The sequence below is a fragment of the Pseudophryne corroboree genome, chromosome 9 (genome assembly GCF_028390025.1).
Source record: "Pseudophryne corroboree isolate aPseCor3 chromosome 9, aPseCor3.hap2, whole genome shotgun sequence".
Taxonomy (NCBI): domain Eukaryota; kingdom Metazoa; phylum Chordata; class Amphibia; order Anura; family Myobatrachidae; genus Pseudophryne; species Pseudophryne corroboree.
The window spans coordinates 236,343,625-236,366,830 of record NC_086452.1 but is presented as its reverse complement, the minus strand read 5'-3'; the positions used below and the strand labels follow the sequence as shown (position 1 = coordinate 236,366,830).

Genomic DNA, 23,206 nt, shown 5'->3' with positions numbered 1-23,206 from the left:
GGCTACTGCCGGGAAATCCACTTTTTTACCTCAAGTCACTCCCCAACAGAGAAAGGCACCGACCTTTCAACCGCAGCCTTTTCGCTCCTACAAAAATAAGAGAGCAAAGGGCTTGTCGTACCTGCCACGAGGCAGAGGAAGAGGGAAGAGACACCAACAGGCAGCTCCTTCCCAGGAACAGAAGCCCTCCCCGGCTCCTGCAAAAACCTCAGCATGACGCTGGGGCCTCTCAAGCGGACTCGGGGACAGTGGGGGGCCGTCTCAAAAATTACAGCGCGCAGTGGGCTCACTCGCAGGTAGACCCCTGGATCCTGCAGATAATATCTCAGGGGTACAGGTTGGAATTAGAGACGGATCCTCCTCATCGTTTCCTGAAGTCTGCCTTACCAACCGTCTCTTCCGAAAGGGAGAGGGTGTTGGAAGCCATTCACAAGCTGTACGCTCAGCAGGTGATAGTCAAAGTACCCCTATTACAACAAGGAAAGGGGTATTATTCCACTCTATTTGTGGTACCGAAGCCGGATGGCTCGGTAAGGCCTATTCTAAATCTGAAGTCCTTGAACCTCTACATAAAAAAGTTCAAGTTCAAGATGGAGTCACTCAGAGCAGTGATAGCGAACCTGGAAGAAGGGGACTTTATGGTATCCTTGGACATCAAGGATGCGTATCTACACGTTCCGATTTACCCCGCACACCAGGGGTACCTCAGGTTCATTGTTCAAAACTGTCACTATCAGTTTCAGACGCTGCCGTTCGGATTGTCCACGGCGCCTTGGGTCTTTACCAAGGTAATGGCCGAGATGATGATTCTTCTTCGAAGAAAAGGCGTATTAGTTATCCCATACTTGGACGATCTCCTAATAAGGGCAAGGTCCAGAGAACAGCTGGAGACAGCTTTAGCACTATCTCAAGAGGTGCTAAGACAACACGGGTGGATTCTGAATATTCCAAAATCCCATTTAATCCCGACAACTCGTCTGCTGTTCCTAGGAATGATTCTGGACACGGTTCAGAAAAAGGTTTTCCTTCCAGAGGAAAAAGCCAAGGAGTTATCCGATCTGGTCAGGAACCTCCTAAAACCAGGAAAAGTGTCAGTACATCAATGCACAAGAGTCCTGGGAAAAATGGTGGCTTCTTACGAAGCAATTCCATTCGGCAGATTCCATGCAAGAATATTCCAAAGGGATCTGTTGGACAAATGGTCAGGGTCGCATCTGCAGATGCACCTGCGAATAACCCTGTCACCAAAGACAAGGGTGTCACTTCTGTGGTGGTTGCAGAAGGCTCACCTATTAGAAGGCCGCAGATTCGGCATTCAGGATTGGATCCTGGTGACCACGGACGCCAGCCTGAGAGGCTGGGGAGCAGTCACACAAGGAAGAAACTTCCAGGGAGTATGGACGAGTCTGGAAAAGTCTCTTCACATAAACATTCTGGAACTAAGAGCAATCTACAATGCTCTAAGCCAGGCGGAACTTCTCCTGCAAGGAAAGCCGGTGTTGATTCAGTCGGACAACATCACGGCGGTCGCCCATGTAAACAGGCAGGGCGGCACAAGAAGCAGGAGTGCAATGGCAGAAGCTGCCAAGATTCTTCGCTGGGCGGAGAATCACGTGATAGCACTGTCAGCAGTGTTCATCCCGGGCGTGGACAACTGGGAAGCAGACTTCCTCAGCAGACACGATCTTCATCCGGGAGAGTGGGGTCTACATCCAGAAGTCTTCAACATGTTAATAGACCGTTGGGAAAGACCAATTGTAGACATGATGGCGTCTCGCCTCAACAAGAAACTGGACAAATATTGCGCCAGGTCAAGAGATCCACAGGCAATAGCTGTGGACGCACTGGTAACTCCTTGGGTGTACCAGTCAGTGTATGTGTTTCCTCCTCTGCCGCTCATACCAAAGGTATTGAAGATCATACGGCAAAGAAGAGTAAGAACAATACTAGTGGTTCCGGATTGGCCGAGAAGGACTTGGTATCCGGAACTTCAAGAGATGCTCACGGACGAACCGTGGCCTCTACCTCTGAGAAGGGACCTGCTACAGCAGGGTCCCTGTCTTTTTCAAGACTTACCGCGGCTGCGTTTGACGGCATGGCGGTTGAACGCCAGATCCTAAAAGGGAAAGGCATTCCAGAAGAAGTCATTCCTACCTTGATTAAGGCACGGAAGGAAGTCACCGTGAAACATTATCACCGCATTTGGCGAAAATATGTAGCGTGGTGCGAGGATCGGAGGGTTCCGACGGAGGAATTCCAACTGGGTCGTTTCCTACATTTCCTGCAATCAGGATTATCTATGGGTCTCAAATTGGGATCCATTAAGGTTCAAATTTCGGCCCTGTCAATATTCTTCCAAAAAGAATTGGCCTCTGTCCCTGAGGTCCAGACTTTTGTCAAGGGAGTACTGCATATACAGCCTCCTGTGGTGCCTCCGGTGGCACCGTGGGATCTAAATGTAGTTTTAGATTTCCTCAAATCCCATTGGTTTGAACCATTGAAAAAGGTGGATTTGAAATATCTCACATTGAAAGTGACTATGTTACTAGCCCTGGCCTCTGCCAGGAGAGTATCTGAATTGGCGGCTTTATCTTATAAAAGTCCTTATCTAATCTTCCATTCGGATAGGGCAGAACTGCGGACTCGTCCGCATTTTCTCCCTAAAGTGGTATCAGCATTTCATCTGAACCAACCTATTGTGGTGCCTGCGGCCACTAGCGACTTGGAGGACTCCAAGTTGTTGGACGTTGTCAGAGCCTTAAAAATATACATTGCAAGGACGGCTGGAGTCAGAAAATCTGACTCGCTGTTTATATTGTATGCACCCAACATGTTGGGCGCACCTGCTTCTAAGCAGTCGATTGCTCGTTGGATTTGTAACACAATTCAACTTGCACATTCTGTGGCAGGCCTACCACAGCCTAAAACTGTAAAAGCCCACTCCACAAGGAAGGTGGGCTCATCTTGGGCGGCTGCCCGAGGGGTCTCGGCATTACAACTCTGCCGAGCAGCTACGTGGTCGGGGGAGAACACGTTTGTAAAATTTTACAAATTTGATACCCTGGCAAAGGAGGACCTGGAGTTCTCTCATTCGGTGCTGCAGAGTCATCCGCACTCTCCCGCCCGTTTGGGAGCTTTGGTATAATCCCCATGGTCCTTTCAGGAACCCCAGCATCCACTTAGGACGATAGAGAAAATAAGAATTTACTTACCGATAATTCTATTTCTCGGAGTCCGTAGTGGATGCTGGGCGCCCATCCCAAGTGCGGATTATCTGCAATACTTGTACATAGTTATTGTTAACTAATTCGGGTTATTGTTAAGGAGCCATCTTTAAGAGGCCCTTTCTGTTGTCATACTGTTAACTGGGTTTAGATCACAAGTTGTACGGTGTGATTGGTGTGGCTGGTATGAGTCTTACCCGGGATTCAAAATGCCTCCCTTATTGTGTATGCTCGTCCGGGCACAGTACCTAACTGGAGTCTGGAGGAGGGTCATAGGGGGAGGAGCCAGTGCACACCACCTGACCTAGTAAAGCTTTACTTTTTTGTGCCCTGTCTCCTGCGGAGCCGCTATTCCCCATGGTCCTTTCAGGAACCCCAGCATCCACTACGGACTCCGAGAAATAGAATTATCGGTAAGTAAATTCTTATTATTCTCCTGGAGCATCCAAGATATTCTGGAATTTTGGGAGTAAAATCTTATGAAGGAAATAGCACTATACTGTATGTGTGGTAATGAACATGATCTTGTGTGCTGCTATTTTTATGTTTTTGTTGTGATAAAACAGCCAGACCTTTTCCTTACTATAGAGTAAGTTTAGATCTCTGGAATTATATCCATCTCACTTTCCAAACTACAGATGTAGCAATGCTCATCCATCCTGCGACTCGGCAGCACAGTCATATGTGCCGCACCTACTCGCGCGCATGTCCTATTCGCGGGCACACTAGCTGTGCCTATATTGCAGCAAATACGCCAAGCTGCAGGCTGGATGAGTGTGGCTACATCTGTATGTACCAGTTTAACTTAACTTATCCTTCCCAACTGCTCTAATTTAGGTGGGAGTATCCCACTATGCTAGAACTGTAGCAAGGATGTTTACCCCAACTAACATTGGAAGATATGACTCATTAACTAACAATCTGTACAGCAGTGGGGACTTGCTGCTGATGCAATGGAGAGGTGTCTCCATGGGAAAGGAGAGGTGTTAAGGATTTCCAATCGTGCGGTTTATAATTGCTAAACATGATGCACATCCATCAGATGCAGCCATGGTCCTCATTGTGGCATATGGTGTTGATGTATCAAGCATTGAAAAGAGTGGAGAAGTGTGCCAGTGAAGAAGTTGCCTATAGCAACCAATCAGATTTGAGTTAGCATTTATCAAGTACGGTCGATAAAATGATAGGTAAATGCTGATTGGTTGGTATGGGCAACTTATCCACTGGTCCATTTCTCCACCCTTTTCACTGCTTGATACAGCATCCCCATAGTATAAGAAATGTGGCTGATTTTGAAAATGTAAATGTTGGGAGGTTTGACTTACAACAAGACATAAAAAAAATACAAGAAGACATAGAATACTGTATATATGAGATATCGATATGTAAACTACAATTGTTTTGTCCCTTCAGGGGCCTGCAGTATTACACAACTTCAGCATGGAAAGTTCGAACAAAATAAAACTGTGATTGATGACTATTTTCGGTATGAATGTAATGATGGATTTAAGTCACCAAATGGAAACATTGTTGACAGTTCATTATGTCTTATTAATGGATGGTCAGTTACTCCAGCATGCGTAGGTATTGGATTATTTATTTAATTCTTGTAAAGAAGCAATTTACAGAAAACTTGGTACACATATTACTTACAATCTGGAAAAAAATACTGTAAGGGGTAAGACACCCCTACTGGTGGGGGTGGGTAGGGGGTGACATGAAGAAATCCATAGTTTTTGGGTTCGCGGAGATGAATAGTGACACTCCCAATGCACTTTCAGTCCAAGTTCAGCTCCCATCAGCATGGGGGTGAGAAGGGGAATTGAACTTAAACTTGAAGATGTGCGCAATGAAAATAGTCTTATTGCATTAATGACTGCTTTCTCCTACATCCCCTCAAGCAGACACAGAGGTGGAAGAGGTTGGTCAGGTCTTCCTGTTGATGAAGAAAACAGGATTTCTCTATCGTCCTAGTGGATGCTGGGGTTCCTGAAAGGACCATGGGGAATAGCGGCTCCGCAGGAGACAGGGCACAAAAGTTAAGCTTTAGGATCAGGTGGTGTGCACTGGCTCCTCCCCCTATGACCCTCCTCCAAGCCTCAGTTAGGTTTTTGTGCCCGGCCGAGAAGGGTGCAATCTAGGTGGCTCTCCTAAAGAGCTGCTTAGAAAAGTTTAGTTTTAGGTTTTTTATTTTACAGTGAGTCCTGCTGGCAACAGGATCACTGCATCGAGGGACTTAGGGGAGAAGAAGTGAACTCACCTGCGTGCAGGATGGATTGGCTTCTTAGGCTACTGGACATTTGCTCCAGAGGGACGATCACAGGTACAGCCTGGATGGGTCACCGGAGCCGCGCCGCCGGCCCCCTTGCAGATGCCGAAAAGAGAAGAGGTCCAGAAATCGGCGGCAGAAGACTCTTCAGTCTTCTTAAGGTAGCGCACAGCACTGCAGCTGTGCGCCATTGCTCTCAGCACACTTCACACGGCAGTCACTGAGGGTGCAGGGCGCTGGGGGGGGGCGCCCTGGGCAGCAATGGAAACCTGTTATTTGGCAAAAAATACCTCACATATAGCCTCCGGGGGCTATATGGAGATATTTAACCCCTGCCAGAATCCGTTGAAGAGCGGGAGACGAGCCCGCCGAAAAGGGGGCGGGGCCTATCTCCTCAGCACACAGCGCCATTTTCCCTCACAGAAAGGCTGGAGGGAAGGCTCCCAGGCTCTCCCCTGCACTGCACTACAGAAACAGGGTTAAAACAGAGAGGGGGGGCACTAATTTGGCGTTAGACATATATATAAAGATGCTATAAGGGAAAACACTTATATAAGGTTGTCCCTATATAATTATAGCGTTTTTGGTGTGTGCTGGCAAACTCTCCCTCTGTCTCTCCAAAGGGCTAGTGGGTCCTGTCCTCTATCAGAGCATTCCCTGTGTGTGTGCTGTGTGTCGGTACGTGTGTGTCGACATGTATGAGGACGATGTTGGTGAGGAGGCGGAGCAATTGCCTGTAATGGTGATGTCACTCTCTAGGGAGTCGACACCGGAATGGATGGCTTATTTAGGGAATTACGTGATAATGTCAACACGCTGCAAGGTCGGTTGACGACATGAGACGGCCGACAAACAATTAGTACCGGTCCAGACGTCTCAAAAACACCGTCAGGGGTTTAAAACGCCCGTTTACCTTAGTCGGTCGACACAGACACAGACACTGAATCCAGTGTCGACGGTGAATAAACAAACGTATTCCTCATTAGGGCCACACGTTAAGGGCAATGAAGGAGGTGTTACATATTTCTGATACTACAAGTACCACAAAGATGGGTATTATGTGGCAGTGAAAAAACTACCGTAGTTTTTCCTGAATCAGATAAAATAAAATGAAGTGTGTGATGAGGCGTGGGTTTACCCCGATAGCAAATATTGGCGTTATACCTTTTCCCGCCAGAAGTTAGGGCGCGTTGGGAAACACCCCTTAGGGTGGATAAGGCGCTCACACGCTTATCATGTGGCATTACCGTCTCCAGATACGGCCGCCCTCAAGGAGCCAGCTGATATGAAGCTGGAGTAATATCCTAAAAAGTATATACACACATACGGTGGTTATACTGCGACCAGCGATCGCCTCAGCCTGGAAATGCAGTGCTGGGTTGGCTTGGTCGGATTCCCTGACTGAAAATATTTTAGTGATATAGAGCATTTAATAGGATGCAGTCTATATATATATATATATATATATATGCGAGATGCACAGAGGGATATTTGCACTCTGGCATCAAGATAAGTGCGTTGTCCATATCTGCCAGAAGATGTTATGGACACGACAGTGGTCAGGTGATGCAGATCCCATACGGCACATGAAAGTATGGTCGTATAAAGGAGAGTAGGTACTTGGGGTCGGTCCATCGGACCTGGGGGCCACGGCAACAGCTGGGAAATCCAACCTTTTTACCCCAAGTCACATCTCAGCAGAAAAAGACACTGTCTTTTCAGCCTCAATCCTTCCGTTCCCATAAGGGCATGCGGGCAAAAGGCCAGTCATATCTGCCCAGACATAGAGGAAAGGGAAGTAGACTGCAGAAGGCAGCCCCTTTCCAGGAACAGAAGCCCTCCACCGAGTCTGCCAAGTCCTCAGCAGGACGCTGGGGCCGTGCAAGCTGACTCAGGTGAGGTGGGGGGTCGTCTCAAGAGTCTCAGCGTGCAGTGGGATCACTCGCAAGTTGACCCCTAGATCGTACAAAGTATTATCCCAGGGGTACAGTTTGGAGATTCGAGACATCTTTTCCTCGCAGGTTCCTGAAGTCTGCTTTACCAAAGGCTCCCTCCGACAGGGAGGCAGTATTGGGAAAAAATTCACAAGCTGTATTTCCAGCAGGTGATAATCAAAGTACCCCTCCTACAATCAAGGAAAAGGGTATTAGTCTTCCACACTATATTGTGGTACTGAAGCCAGACGGCTTGGTGAGACATATTCTAAATCAAAAATTTTTGAACACTTACATACAAAGGTTCAAATCAAGATGGAGTCACTCAGACAGTGATAGCGAACCGGAAAAAAGGGGACTATATGGTGTCCCTGGACATCAAGGATTACCTCCATGTCCAAATTTGCCCTTCTCAACAAGGGTACCTATGGTTCGTGGTACAGAACTGTCAATATCAGTTTCTGACGCTGCCGTTGAATTATCCACGGCACCCCGGGCCTTTACCAAGGTAATGGCCGAAAAGATGATTCTCTTCAAAGAAAAGGGCATCTTAATTATCCCTTACTTGGACGATATCCTGAAAAGGGAAAGGTCCAGAGAACAGTTGGAGGTCGGAATAGCACTATCTAAAGTAGTTCTATGACAGCACGAGTGGATTCTAAATATTCCAAAAATCGCAGCGTTTTTCCGACGATACGTCTGCTGTTCCTAGGAATGATTCTGGGCATAGTCCAGAAAAAGGTGTTTCTCCTGGAGGAGAAAGCCAGGGAGCTATCCGAACTAGTCAGAAACCTCCTAAAACCAGGCCAAGTATCAGTGCATCAATGCACAGGAGTCCTGGGAAAAATGGTGGCTTCTTACGAAGCAATTCCATTCGGCAGATCTCACGCAAAAAAATTTCAGGGGGATTTGCTGGACGAATGGTCCGGATCGCATCTTCAGATGCATCAGCAGATAATCCTGTCTCCAAGGACAAGGGTGTCTCTTCTGTGGGGGCTGCAGAGTGCTCATCTTCTAGAGGACAGCACATTCAGCATTCAGGACTGTGTTCTGGTGACCACGGATGCCAGCCTGAGAGGCTGGGAAGCAGTCACACAGGGAAGAAATTTCCAAGGAATGTGGTCAAGTCTGGAGACTTTTCTCCACATGAATATACTGGAGCTAAGAGCAATTTCCAATGCTCTGAGCCTAGGAAGACCTCTGCTTCAAAGTCAGTCGGTGCTGATCTGGTCGGACATCATCATGGCAGTCGCCCACGTAAACAGACGGGGTGGCACAAGAAGCAGGAGGGCAATGACAGCAAGAACTTTTCGCTGAGCAAAAAATCATGTGATAACACTGTCAGCAGTGTTCATTCCGGGAGTGGAAAACTGAATTTCCTCAGCAGGAATGAATTCCACTCGGAAAAGTGGGAACTTCATCTGGAAGTTTCCACATGATTGTAAACCGTGGGAAAGACCAAAGGTGGTCATAAGATGGCGTCCCACCTGAAGCGCCAGGTCAAGAGACCCTCAGGCAATAGCTGGGTCGCTCTGGTAACACCGTGGGTGTACCAGTCGGGTATGTGTTCCCTCCTCTGCCTCTCATACCCAGGGTATTGAGAATTATAGGAAGGAGAGGAGTAAGAATTATACTCGTGGCTCCGGTTTGGCCAAGAAGGACTTGGTAACCGGAACTTCAAGAGATAAGAAGGGTCTTGATTCAGCAAGAATCATGTCTGTTCCAAGACTTACCGCAGCTGCGTTGACGCAGGGGCGGGTGAACGCCGGATCCTAAGGGAAAAAGGCATTCCGGAAGAGGTCATCCCTACCCTGGTCAGAGCCAGGAAGGAGGTGACCGCACAACATTATCACAGTTTAGGTGAAAATATGTTCCATGGTGTGAGGCCAGGAAGGCTCCACGGAAGAATTTCAACTAGGTTAATTCCTATATTTCCTGCAAACAGGAGTGTCTATGGGCCTCAAATTGGGGTCCATTAAGGTTCAAATTTCGGCCTGTCGATTTTCTTCCAGAAAGAATTGGCTTCAGTTCCTGAAGTCCAGAAGTTTGTCAAGGGAGTACTGCATATACAACCCCTTTTGATGTCTCCAGTGGCACTGGGGGATCTCAACGTAGTTTTGGGGATTCCAAAAATCACATTGGTTTAAACCACTCAAATCTGTGGATTTGATATATCTCACATGGAAAGTGAACATGCGGTTGGTCCTGGCCTCGGCCAGGCGAGTGTCAAAATTGGCGGCTTTTGTCTCACAAAGCCATATCTGATTGTCCATTCGGACAGAGCAAAGCTGCGGACTCGTCCCCAGTTTATCCCTAAGGTGGTGTCAGCGTTTTACCTGAACCAGCTTATTGTGGTACCTGCGGCTACTAGGGACTTGGAGGACTCCAAGTTGCTGGATGTTGTCAGGGCCCTGAAAATATAGTTTTCCAGGTCGGCTGGAGTCAGGAAATCTGACTTGCTGTTTTATCCTGTATGCACCCAACAAGCTGGGTGCCCCTGCTTCTAAGCAGACTATTGCTCGTTGGATTTGTAGTACAATTCAGCTTGCACATTCTGTGGCAGGCTTTCCACAGCCAAAAATATGTAAATGCCCATTCCACAAGGAAGGTGGGTTCATCTTGGGCGGCTGCCCGAGGGGTCTCGGCTTTACAACTTTCCCGAGCGGCTACGTGGTCGGGGGAGAACACGTTTGTAAAATCCTACAAATTTGATACCCTGGCTAAGGAGGACCTGGAGTTCTCTCATTCGGTGCTGCAGAGTCATCCGCACTCTCCCGCCCGTTTGGGAGCTTTGGTATAATCCCCATGGTCCTTTCAGGAACCCCAGCATCCACTAGGACGATAGAGAAAATAAGAATTTACTTACCGATAATTCTATTTCTCGGAGTCCGTAGTGGATGCTGGGCGCCCATCCCAAGTGCGGATTATCTGCAATACTTGTACATAGTTATTGTTAACTAAATCGGGTTATTGTTGTAGTGAGCCATCTTTCAGAGGCTCTTCTGTTCTCATACTGTTAACTGGGTTCAGATCACAGGTTGTACAGTGTGATTGGTGTGGCTGGTATGAGTCTTACCCGGGATTCAAAATCCTTCCTTATTATGTACGCTCGTCCGGGCACAGTATCCTAACTGAGGCTTGGAGGAGGGTCATAGGGGGAGGAGCCAGTGCACACCACCTGATCCTAAAGCTTAACTTTTGTGCCCTGTCTCCTGCGGAGCCGCTATTCCCCATGGTCCTTTCAGGAACCCCAGCATCCACTACGGACTCCGAGAAATAGAATTATCGGTAAGTAAATTCTTATTTTTATATACCTACCGGTAAATCCTTTTCTCGTAGTCCGTAGAGGATTCTGGGGTTCCATTTAGTACCATGGGGCATAGAAGAGTCCATTAGGAGCCATGGGCACTTTCAGTATTTGATAGTGTGCGCTGGCTCTTCCCTCTATGCCCCTCCTACCAGACTCAGTCTAGAAACTGTGCCCGAGGAGACGGACATACTTCGAGAGAAGGAAATACACAGATAGTGGTGAGATTCACACCAGCTCACACATAACAAAAGGAAAACCAAGCTAACCAACTTGAAACAATTCAGCAACCACTGAACCAATAATACTTAACCAAGTAACAAGCAGGAATACCAAACACTGGGCGGGGGCTCAGCATCCTCTACGGACTACAAGAAAAGGATTTACCGGTAGGTATATAAAATCCTGTTTTCTCTTATGTCCTAGAGGATGCTGGGGTTCCATTTAGTACCATGGGGATGTACCAAAGCTCCAAGTACAGGAGGGAGAGTGCTGAGGGTCCTGCAGAACTGATAGACCAAACTGTAGGTCCTCAGAGGCCAAAGTATTGAACTTGTAGAACTAAGCAAACGTGTTCAACCCTGACCAAGTAGCTGCTCAGCAAAGCTGAAAGGCAGAGACATCCCGGGCAGCCTCCCAGGATGAACTCGCTTTATGAGTAGAGTGAGCCTGTACAGAACTTGGAACCGGCAATCCTGTCATAGAATAAGAATGCTGGATAATAAGCCTGGTCCAGCAAGTAATCGTCTGCTTAGGAGCAGGACACCCAATTTTGTTGGGATCATAAAGGACAAAAAGTGCGTCCGACTTTCTGTGATGAACAGTTCTCTTCACATAAATTTTTAAAGCCCTCACAACATCCAAGGATTTTGAAGTAGTCGAGGTGTCAGTAGCCACTGGCACCACAATAGGTTGGTTGATATGAAAAGCTGACACAACCTTTGGAAGAAATTGCTGACGCGTTCTGAGCTCACCTCTATCCTCATGGAAAATCAAGTAAGGGCTCTTGTGCAACAATGCCCCCAATTCTGACACACATCTTGCAGAAGCCAATGCCAACAGTGTGACTGCCTTCCAAGTAAGAAAATTTACGTCCACCTCCTGTAAAGGTTCGAACGAATCCGATTGCAGGAACTGCAGCACCACATTAAGATCCCAAGGTGCCGGAGGAGACACAAAGGGTGGTTGGATGTGCAGAACCCCTTTCAAGAATGTCTGAACCTCAGGGAGAGCAGCCAATTGTTTCTGGAAGAAAATGGACAAGGTCGAAATCTGGACCTTTATGGAGCCCAAGCGTAGGCCCACATCCACACCAGCTTGCAGAAAGAGGAGAAAACATCCTAGTTGAAACTCCATCGCAGGAAACTTCTTGGATTCACACCAAGACACATACTTTTTCCAAATCCGATGGTAATGTTTAGACGTTACTCCCTTACTAACTTGGATCAGAGTAGGAATGACTTTGTTCGGAATGCCGTTCCAAGCTAAGATCTGGCATTCAACCTCCATGCCGTCAAACGTAGCCATGGTAAGTCTTGATAGGCGAATGGACCCTGTTGTAGAAGGTCCTCACGAAGAGGAAGAGGCATCGGATCCTCCAGCAGTAATTTGAGAAGATCCGTGTACCAAGCCCTTCTTGGTCAGTTCGGAGCAATGAGGATCGCTGAACTCTTATTTTTTTAATCAGTTTGAGAATCCTTGGGATGAGTGGAAGTGGACGGAACACATACACTGACTGGTACACCCAAGGAGTTACCAGGGTGTCCACCGCCACTGCTTGTGGGTCTCTTGACCTGGCACAGTACCTCTGAAGCTTCTTCTTGAGGGGAGAGGCCATCATGTCTATCTGAGGTACAGTATACTCCATCGGCTTGTTACCTCAACGAATACATCTGGGTGGAAGCCCCATTCTCCTGGATGGAGATCGTGTCTGCTGAGGAAGTCCGCTTGGATCAGAGTAGGAATGACTTTGTTCGGAATGCCGTTCCAAGCTAAGATCTGGCATTCAACCTCCATGCCGTCAAACGTAGCCATGGTAAGTCTTGATAGGCGAATGGACCCTGTTGTAGAAGGTCCTCACGAAGAGGAAGAGGCATCGGATCCTCCAGCAGTAATTTGAGAAGATCCGTGTACAAAGCCCTTCTTGGTCAGTTCGGAGCAATGAGGATCGCTGAACTCTTATTTTTTTAATCAGTTTGAGAATCCTTGGGATGAGTGGAAGTGGACGGAACACATACACTGACTGGTACACCCAAGGAGTTACCAGGGTGTCCACCGCCACTGCTTGTGGGTCTCTTGACCTGGCACAGTACCTCTGAAGCTTCTTCTTGAGGGGAGAGGCCATCATGTCTATCTGAGGTACAGTATACTCCATCGGCTTGTTACCTCAACGAATACATCTGGGTGGAAGCCCCATTCTCCTGGATGGAGATCGTGTCTGCTGAGGAAGTCCGCTTCCCAGTTGTCCACTGCTGGAATGAAGATCGCCGACAGCGCCACCGCGTGCCTTTCTGCCCAGAGGAGGATTCTTGTTACCTCTGACATGGCAGCTCTGCTGTTCGTTCTGCCCTGTTGGTTTATGTAGGACACTGCCGTTACATTGTCCGACTGAACCTGAATGACCTGATCTTATAGAAGATGTGCCACTTGTAGAAGACCGTTGTATATGGCCCTTAGTTCCAGAATGTTTATTGGAAGGATGTTTTCCAGACTTGACCACTTTCTTTGGAAGTTTACCCCCGTGTGACTGGTCCCCAACCTCTGAGACTTGCATCCGTGGTTAGAAGGATCCAATTCTGAATCCCGAACCTGCATCTCTCGAGTATGTGAGAAGCTTGCAGCCACCAGAGGAGTGAAATTCTGGCTTTTGGAGACAGGCGTATCCACTGGTGCATATGAAGATGTGATCCTGACCACCTGTCCAGGAGATCCAGCTGGAAGAACCTTGCATGGAATCTTCCGTACTGCAGAGCCTCATAGGAGGCTACCATCTTTCCCAGAAGGCAAATGCACTGATGAACCGATACACGGGCTGGCTTCAGGATATCCTGGACCATTGATTGGATCACCAACGCTTTCTCCACTGGTAAAAACACCCTCTGTACTTCCGTTTCGAGTATCATCCCCAGGAAGGACAGTGTCCTTGTCGGCTCCAAAATGTGACTTTGGAAGGTTCAGAATCCACCCATGATCCCAGAGTATTTGAGTTGAGAGAGCAATACTCTGCAACAGCCTCTCCCTGGAAGATGCCTTTATCAGGAGATCGTCCAGATATGGGATAATGTTCTCTCCCTGATTGCGGAGGAGAAGCATCATCACTGCCATGACCTTGGTGAACACACTTGGTGCTGTGGAGAGGCCAAATGGCAAGGTCTGGAACTGATAGTGACAGTCCTGTAGTGCAAACCTTAGATAAGCCTGGTGAGGCGGCCAGATTGGAATGTGAAGATACGCATCCTTGATATCCAGGGATACTAGAAATTCCCCCTCCTCCAGCCCTGAGATCACTGCTCTCAGAGACTCCATCTTGAATTTGAATACCATTAAGTAGGGGTTCTATGACTTCAGGTTCAATATTGGTCTTACCGAACCATCCGCTTTCGGTACCACAAACAGGTTTGAGTAGTAACCCTTGTTTTTTGGAGAGGTGGAACTGGAACAGTGACATTTGTTTGTACCAATTTTTGAATGGCTTCCTGCAGGATTGTACTTTCTTTCAGTGAAGCTGGTAAGCCTGATTTGAAGAACCTGTGAGGTGGGAGTTCCTGAAACTCCAGTCTGTACCCATGGGCAACATTATATTTTACCCAGGGGTCTAGGCATGATGACACCCAGATGTGACTGAAATTTTTTAGTCTCGCTCCCACCTGCCCGATTTGCAGGCTGGGAGTTCCACCATCATGCTGAAGATTTTAAGGAAGCAGAACCTGGTTTCTGTTCCTGGGAACCTGTTGGTGCAGGTTTTTTGGATTTTCCCAGACCTCCCCTAAAGAAGGTGGGGGCACCCTTGGATTTTTTACATTTTGCAGTCCGAATGTAGGTGTAGAATATGATTTCCTAGCCAGTGCAGCTGCGGAAGGAAGAAAGGTCGACTTACCCCCGTTGCCTTGGATATCCACGTATCCAGTGCATCCCCAAACAGGGCCTCACCTGTGAAGGGTAGGTTCTCCACACTTTTCTTGGATTCTGCATCCACAGTGCATTGGCACAGCCACAGTCCTCTGCATGCCGAGACTGCCATGGTTGTGGCCCTTGCATTAAGCAGGCCCAGGTCCTTCATTTCTTCTACCATGAAGCCTGCGGAATCCTGTATGTGAGGTAAAAACAAGTCAATGTCACTCCTATCCATGGAATCTAATTCATCAAGTGAGGTGCCTGACCACTTTCCTATGGCTCTAGAAATCCAAGCACAAGCAATAGTGGGTCTCAGAGCCACTCCCGTAGCAGTGTATAGCGATTTGAGCGTAGTCTCAATCTTGCGGTCAGCCGGATCCTTAAGGGAGGCTGAGAAAGGGACAGGTAAGGCAACCTTTTTTTGCCAATCTAGATACAGAAGAGTCCACTATAGGTAGGCTTTCCCACTTCTTCCTATCTTCTTCAGGGAAAGGGAAAGAAAAGAAAAGAGTATTCTTTGAGGGATTTGGAATTTTTTCTCTGGGTTCTTCCAGGTTTTTTCAAATAGGGAGTTCAGCTCCTTAGAAGCAGGGAAGGTAAGCGGGTATTCTTATTTAAATTAAAATAATTCTCCTCTTCCTGAACAGGTACCTTCTCAGTAATATGCAAAACATCCCTAATGGCTTCAATCATTAGTTGCACCCCTTTGGAAAGGGCTGCATCCCGCCCTGCATATCCCCATCACCGTTCCCTGTATCAGAGTCGGTATCAGTGTCAGCTTGCATTATCTGTGCAAGTGTACATTTTTGTGGGTATGTAGGTGGGTTGAGAGGCGCAGTAGTGGAGGCTGAATACATCATAACCACCATAGATTTTCTCAAAAACTGCATCTCCTTCTCAGTATGGGACAATTTTGTAAAAAAACTGGATATCATCCCCCTTATGGAATCCACCCAGGTGGGTTCGGACCCAGAAGGTTGAGCATTTGTACACTCCTGAGTACATGGTATAGAGTCCTCAGGTGTAGATACACATTCTGCAGTACAGGACCCACAGTCTCTAGACATGGTAATGTGAGATATGTTCAACCTTACATACACACACAGAAAATTGTCAGACACAGTTCCCCCAGAGTACCTTCAGAGAGTCACAGAGTATGAGGAGCCAGCCACACCGCGCCCTTTCAGGCTGTTAATATGATAACAGTCCGGCGCTGACTATCCTTAACAGGGTAGCCAGTAGTATTATCACACTCCGCCCCCTAATCTATAACCCCCTGGTACCGCAGAGGTGCTGGAGTTATGTGGAAGGACAGTGCTTCCCTGTGAGCGTCTTTTGTGGAGATCTGCAGGGAGAAAATGGCGCTGGTGAGATGCTGGTCCGCTCTGAGAGGAAGCCCCGCCCCCTGCATTGGCACGCGGCTTCCAGCACTTTGTTATTTATACTGGCCTGAGGTATTATTGTTAACAGTGGTATTAGCCCCTGTTAGCTTTTGACCAGTGTAGGGTTTATCACGCTAGCTCAGGACGCCCCTCAATAGCGCCTACATACTGTGCATGTTGCTGAGCCTTCCTGGAGCGCAGCCTTCAGATCTACGCTCCTACCCTTGTGCCGCCTTGTATACACGCCGGCGACCCGCTCACCACTCTTCTATCTTCTGGCTCTGTTAGGGGTGCAGCATGCTGCAGGAGTGCGCGGTCGCCTCATGGGCTTGCGGACATTTCCCTCAGGAGGTCAGTGTCCTGTCAGCGGAATAATGTACCATTAACTCTTTATTAAGTTGGTTCATTACTCCCCCCTAAGTCCCACGAAGCAGGCAGACTGTTGCCAAACAGCCACTTGTAAACTAACAAACTATAAAAAATAATTAAACTAAGAAAACTCCTAGGAGCTCCCCTAGCTGGGACCGGCTCCTCCGGGCACAGTTTCTAAACTGAGTCTGGTAGGAGGGGCATAGAGGGAGGGGACAGCCCACACTATTAAACTCTTAAAGTGCCAGTGGCTCCTAGGGGACCCAACTATACCCCATGGTACTAAATGGAACCCCAGCATCCTCTAGGACGTAAGAGAAAGATTACCGAATCTCTCGCAATGTCCGTCTAGCTTGGTTCCTTACAAATCTCCACCAATCCATTTCTCCGGTCCCTAAATCTGAGCTGGGACCACACGATCTGGAAGTGGTGAGTGTCATTCCTTACGGTTGGCAGCCTGATGAAGCCCGTCCAGCTGGCCCCATATATTTTAGTGCCAACAACGTGGGTTACTTTTCTGGCATGACGGTACCGCTTTGTGATCGAGCTGGACCTCAGGCCTTCTACAGGGATTGTGATCTTCATCCTTATACCCCCTTTGGACAAAGTTTTGAAATAAAGTTTTCAAATAAAAGGAGACCTCAGATCAGAGGCGCTATCCTTGACAAAGGGCTCAGTAGCATGAAATGTGTTGATAAGCACCAGAGACCAGATCCAGCACTCCATCACGTCATCTCCACTGCGCCGATGGGCGAGAGAGCGAGAAGACACCAGCGGGGACAAGCCGGACGGAGAAGCACCGATGATGGCATCAAACAGGTAGACAGCGGTAGGGAGAGTTAGATAGGATTCCTCTGCAAACACCTGCATACTACTTGGTTGCGGTACTGACAGCCGGCAATAACACAGAACCCAATACAGAGACAGATCTCTCATGGACTCAAACACCTGCACCTAAAAGTGCTGTAAAACATAGCTTTACTAACCCCTTTTTTTAATTTACAGGTATTAGTGCATTATACGTACTCAGCGCTCCTTTCTACATTTATTATTACTTGTCTTTACTTAAACTGAGCTGCTTGCACTCTCACAGCGCGGTGACTACTTATTTATAAATGCATCACAAAATCTCCAGAACCATAAGGACATTTGAACAGTAGCTTGCCTTTGTGACGCAGGCACCCACTAAGAAGGGATTTTTCAAAATTCCACATACATAGGGGTTAAAAGGGGTGAGATGATTATTGGAAATTCCCCCCTCACAGAGGAGAGTCATGGTGCCGGCGATACCAAGTCACGGAGGGGGGAGGACACAATGATCTGTTCCTGGAAAGCTTGATAGTCAGCAACTGCTTATCTGCTGTGTAAAGGGTACCAACAGCTCTCAGTGACCTTAAGTCTTGTGCAAAAATCTTTACCTTTTTACCTCAAAGGAGGAGCTCTAAGAAGAGCGAGAAGCTAAGCAAGGATACCTAGGGCCCTTTGAAATAGAGTCAGCTTGCAAGCCTTACATATTTAACATACAGTGGGCTGAGCTCGGCCTGTCGTCCCAGCATTTACAGCACTGAGCAGGGAGGCATCAGAGGCGCATACCTCCCAACTGTCCCGATTTTCGCGGGACAGTCCCGTTTTTGGGGGACTGTCCCGCTGTCCCACCCGCGGGCCGCAGTGTCCCGCGGTGGGGGGGGGCAGTTGGGAGGCTCTCTCACCCGCTGCCCTGCTTAGCAGAGCAGCGGTGAATAGACGCTGTGCGCATGCGCACAGCGTCTATTCAGTGCAGACGGAGGGATAGGGAGCATGCCAGCGGCTCACAGAGCGCTGGGCATGCCCCCTCAGTGACGAAAACGGGGGCGTGACTCGCGATCGCGGGTCCTCCCGCGAAACCACGCCCCATTTTCGTAGGCCACGCCCCCTTTTCGGGAGCGCGCGCGACTTTGCCGCGCGAGTGTCCCGCTTCCCAGGAGAAGAAAGTTGGGAGGTATGGAGGCGGGACGGGGCAGAGAAGGAGGCGGATTATTCTCCTCAGCACCGGCATTTTGACTGCATCAATCCGGGGAAGCCCAGAGGTGCGGCCTGACAAAGATTGGCATTATTAGGAGGAAAGGAGACATAAATATTTTGTCGCTTACATGCATTAAAGGCAAGCTTGATAGTCAGCAACTGCTTATCTGCTGTGTAAAGGGCACCGACATATCTCCCAGTGACTTAAAGTCTTGTGCAAAATCTTTACCTTTTTACCTCAAAGGAAAAGTGAGAAGCCTTGCAAGGAGACCTAGGGCCCTTTGGAATAAAGTCAGCCTATCCCTGAAAACCTTACATATTTAACATACAGCGGGCGGAGCTTGGCCTGTCATCCTAGCATTTACAGCACTGACCAGGGCAGCATCAGAGACAGGACGGGGCAGAGAATGAGGCGAATTATTCTCCTCAGCGCCAGCTTTTTGACAGCATCAATCCAAGGAAGGCCCACCCGGACGTGCGGCCTGACAAAGATTGGCAGCGACGGGTGGAGCATGTCCTGTTGTAAGTCTAATTAGTTTACCAGGAAGTCCTTCAAAATTAAAGTTATACGCATGGAAATACTTGAAATTACGTAGCGAAGCATGGGTATTCAGCTAGTATAAGATAAATTATGAACATATGTGAAAAACATAACATTATACATATAACATATACTTAAATATTATGATGTTCTATGCCTACAGTGTAAAAATTGCAAACAGTATGTCTGTTCTTTCATTTCGTTTCCAAGTATTTACCATGCATGCAAAAACATGTATGTATTTGCTAGAGATGTGCAGCGGACACTTTTCGTGTTTTGTGTTTTGGTTTTGGGTCCGGATCCCCGCTCTAGTTTTGGATCTGGATTGGTTTTGTCAAACCCATCCATTTGGGATTTGGTTTTGGTTTTGGATCTGGATGATTTAAAAAAAAAATATAAAAACAGATAAAATCACAGATTTTGGGGGTAATTTTGATCCTACGGTTTTATTAACCTCAATAACATTCATTTCGACTCATTTCCAGTCTATTCTGAACACCTCACACCTCACAATATTGTTTTTAGGCCAAAAGGTTGCACCGAGGTCGCAGGATTAATAAGCTAATTGACAGAAGTGGGCGGCACAAACACCTGGCCATCTAGGAGTGGCACTACAGTGGCAGACATGATGGCAGTTTTAAAAAAAATAAGCCACAAAGAGCACATAATGCAAAGAAAAAAGAGGTGCACAAAGGTAGCTGGATGACTAAGCTAAGCGACACAAGTGGGCGGCACAAACACATGGCCCATCTAGGAGTGGCACTGCAGTGGCAGACAGTATGGCAGTTTTAAAAACTAGGCCCCAAACAGCACATAATGCAAAGGAAAAATAAAAAATAAGAGGCGCAAGATGGAATTGTCCCTCCACTCTTATGTTGTATAAACAGGACGTGCCCACTTTAACAAACCAATCATTTCAGGACAGGGTCTGCCACATGACTGTGGCTGAAATTATTGGTTAGTTTGGGCCCCCACAAAAAAAGAAGCTATTAATCCCCCCACCAAAAAAGAACCAATTAATCTCTCCTTGCACAAACTGGCTCTACAGAGGCAAAATGTCGTCCTCATCATACGATTCCTCACCCCTTTTAGTGTGTACATCCTCCTCCTCAGAAAGTATTAATTCGTCCCCACTGGAATTCACCATCACAGGTCCCTGTGTACTTTCTGGAGGCAATTGCTGGTAAAGGTCTTCCTGGAGGAATTTATAATTCATTTTGATGATCATCTCCACATTTTGTGGAAGTGGCCTCCTACGCCGATCACTGACAAGGTTACCGGCTGCACTAAACACTCTTTTGGAGTACACACTGGGGGGGGCAACTTAAGTAAAATAAAGCTAGTTTGTGCAAGAGCCTCCAAATTGCCTCATTATCCTGCCATTATACATATGGACTGTCTGACATGCCTACTTGGATGGTGTCACCGCTATAATCCTCCACCATTCTTGCTGACAACATTATATGCAGTGACAGTAGACATGTCAGTAATCATTGGCAGGTCCTTCACTCCAGACCAGATGTCAACACTTGCTCCTGACTGCCCTGCATTACCGCCAGTGGGTGGGCTCAGAAATGTTATCCTTTTCTTTGCAGCCCCAGTTGCAGGGGAAAATGAAGGAGGAGCTGTTGACGGGTCACGTTCCGCTTGAGTTGACAATTTTCTCACCAGCAGGTCTTTGCACCTCGGCAGACTTGTTTTGCCAGAAAGAGAGATACAACGTAGGCTTTAAACCTAGGATCGAGCACAGTGGCCAAAATGTAGTGCTCTGACTTTAACAGATTGACCACCCTTGAATCCTGGCAAAGCGAATGAAGGGCTCCATCCACAAGTCCCACATACTTTGCGGAATCGCTCCATTTTATCTCCTCCTCCAATTTCTCCAGCTGCTTATGCAAAAGCCTAATGAGGGGAATGACCTTACTCAAGTTGGCAGTGTCTGAACTTACTTCACGTGTGGCAAGTTCGAAGGGTTGGAGAACCTTGCACAAGATGGAAATCATTCTCCACTGCGCTTGAGTCAGGTGCATTCCCACTCCTTTGCCTATATCGTAGGTGGATGTATAGGCTTGAATGGCCTTTTGCTGCTCCTCCATCCTCTGAAGCATATCGAATGTTGAATTCCACCTCGTTACCACCCTTTGCTTCAGGTGATGGCAGGGCAGGTTCAGGAGTGTTTGCTGGCACTCCAGTCTTCGGCACACAGCCGCTAAATGTCGAAAGTGGGCAGCAATTTTTCGGGCCACCGACAGCATCTTCTGCATGCCCCTGTCATTTTTCAAAAAATTCTGCACCACCAAATGAATTGTACAGTATGTGCAAAACATGGGACGTGCTGGAATTTGCCCAGATGTAATGGACGCACAATATTGGTGGCATTGTCCGATATCACAAATCCCCCAGGAGAGTCTAAGTGGAGCAAGCCATTGTGTGATGATGTCCCTCAGTTTCCGTAAGAGGTTGTTAGTGGTGTGCCTCTTATGGAAACAGGTGATACACAGCGTAGCCTGCCTGAGTTGGCGTTTGTGAGATTCTGCTACTGGTGCCGCTGCCTTTGTTGCTGCGGGAGGCAATATATCAACCCAGTGGGCTGTCACAGTCGTGTAGTCCTTAGTTTGCCCTGCTCCACTTGTTCACATGTCTGTGGATAAGTGCACACTAGGTACAACCGCATTTTTCAGGACACTGAAGACACTTTTCTTAATGTCCCTGTACAGACCGGGAATCTCTTGCCTAGTAAAATGGAATCTAGACGGGATTTGGTACCGGGGACACAGTACATCCATCAACTGTCTAAATCCCACTGCACTAATGGCGGATACCAGACACACATCTAACACCCGCATAGTTGTTATGGCCTCAGTAATCCGCTTTGCAACAGGGTGACTGCTCTCATATTTCATCTTCCTCGCAAAGGACTGTTGGACAGTCAGTTGCTTAGTTGAAGTAGTACAAGTGGTCTTATGACTTCCCCTCTGGGATGACGATCAACTCCCAGCAGCAACAACAAGAGGAAGAAGGGATTTTGGTGTCAGTGGTTTGCTTACGCTTTTACCCAAAGTTTCTGAACTTGACAATGGCTTCTGATGAATGGACTCCTGTGACATATAAGGGAGGATGTTTCTAGGTGGTTAACGTCCTTACCCCTACTTATTACAGATTAAAAAGGCAACACACGGCTTGACACCTGTTGTCTGGATTTGTGGAGAAATAATTCCACACCGAAGAGATGGCTTTTCTGGTATTTTGCCCAGGCATGACAATGGGCTTTCTCATTCCATGGACAACTGTCTCCACTGGTGCCTTATTCAAACAACCACATAACCATGAGAATCCTCAAAGTCAACTTCCTCCTCAACGCCAGCTGCACCAATATCCTCCTCATCCTGGTGTACTTCTACAGTGACATCCTCTATCTCAATATCAGTAAGTGGATTGTCGGTGTTCTTCCCAGCACTTGCAGGGGGCGTACAAATGGTGGTAGAAGCCTCCTCTTTCCATACAAGTCTTCGGAAGATCAGGCCTAGACATTGCAACCGCTGACACACTTGGTCTCTCCTTGGGGATTTGTAATATCTCTGAACGCACAGTTGTTTATTCCTGTGCTTTAACAAGCTTACTTTTTTAAATTTTTTCGAGAGGGAGGAGGGCTACCATCCTCATGAGAAGTTGAGCCACCAGTCATAAACATAGGCCAAGGCCTTAGCCTTTCCTTGCCACTTTGTGTCGTGAATGGCATTTTGCCAATTCTTTACGTTTCCTGTCAGGTAATTTCTTTTTTTTCTGATAATTAATTTTTGCTTCTTGAATTTTACATACCCTCTATGACATTGAGCATTGGCCTTTGGAGACGATGTTGATGGAATTGCATCGTCAATGTCATGACTGGTGGCAGCAGCAGCTTCAACACTAGTACTAGGAACTGGAAGTGGTTCCTGATCTTCCACTATTTTTTCCTCCAAATTGTTGTTCTCCATTTCACAAGACTTTATTATTACATCACATACAACAAGGTCCATTTATTTTCACAGCTCGCTTGTATTCTAATAGCATATGGGACCAGTGT

At 47.5% G+C, this 23,206-nt stretch overlaps 1 protein-coding gene across 1 annotated transcript in view; it reads left to right on the top strand.

Annotated features, from left to right (window-relative positions):
- Positions 1-23,206, top strand: part of LOC134957936 (complement factor H-related protein 4-like) — a 717,700-nt gene that overhangs the window by 303,739 nt on the left and 390,755 nt on the right. Inside the window, exon 10 of the mRNA XM_063940187.1 lies at positions 4,638-4,808. Coding sequence (XP_063796257.1) covers positions 4,638-4,808 — 171 coding nt within the window. The remainder of the gene's footprint in view (positions 1-4,637; positions 4,809-23,206) is intronic.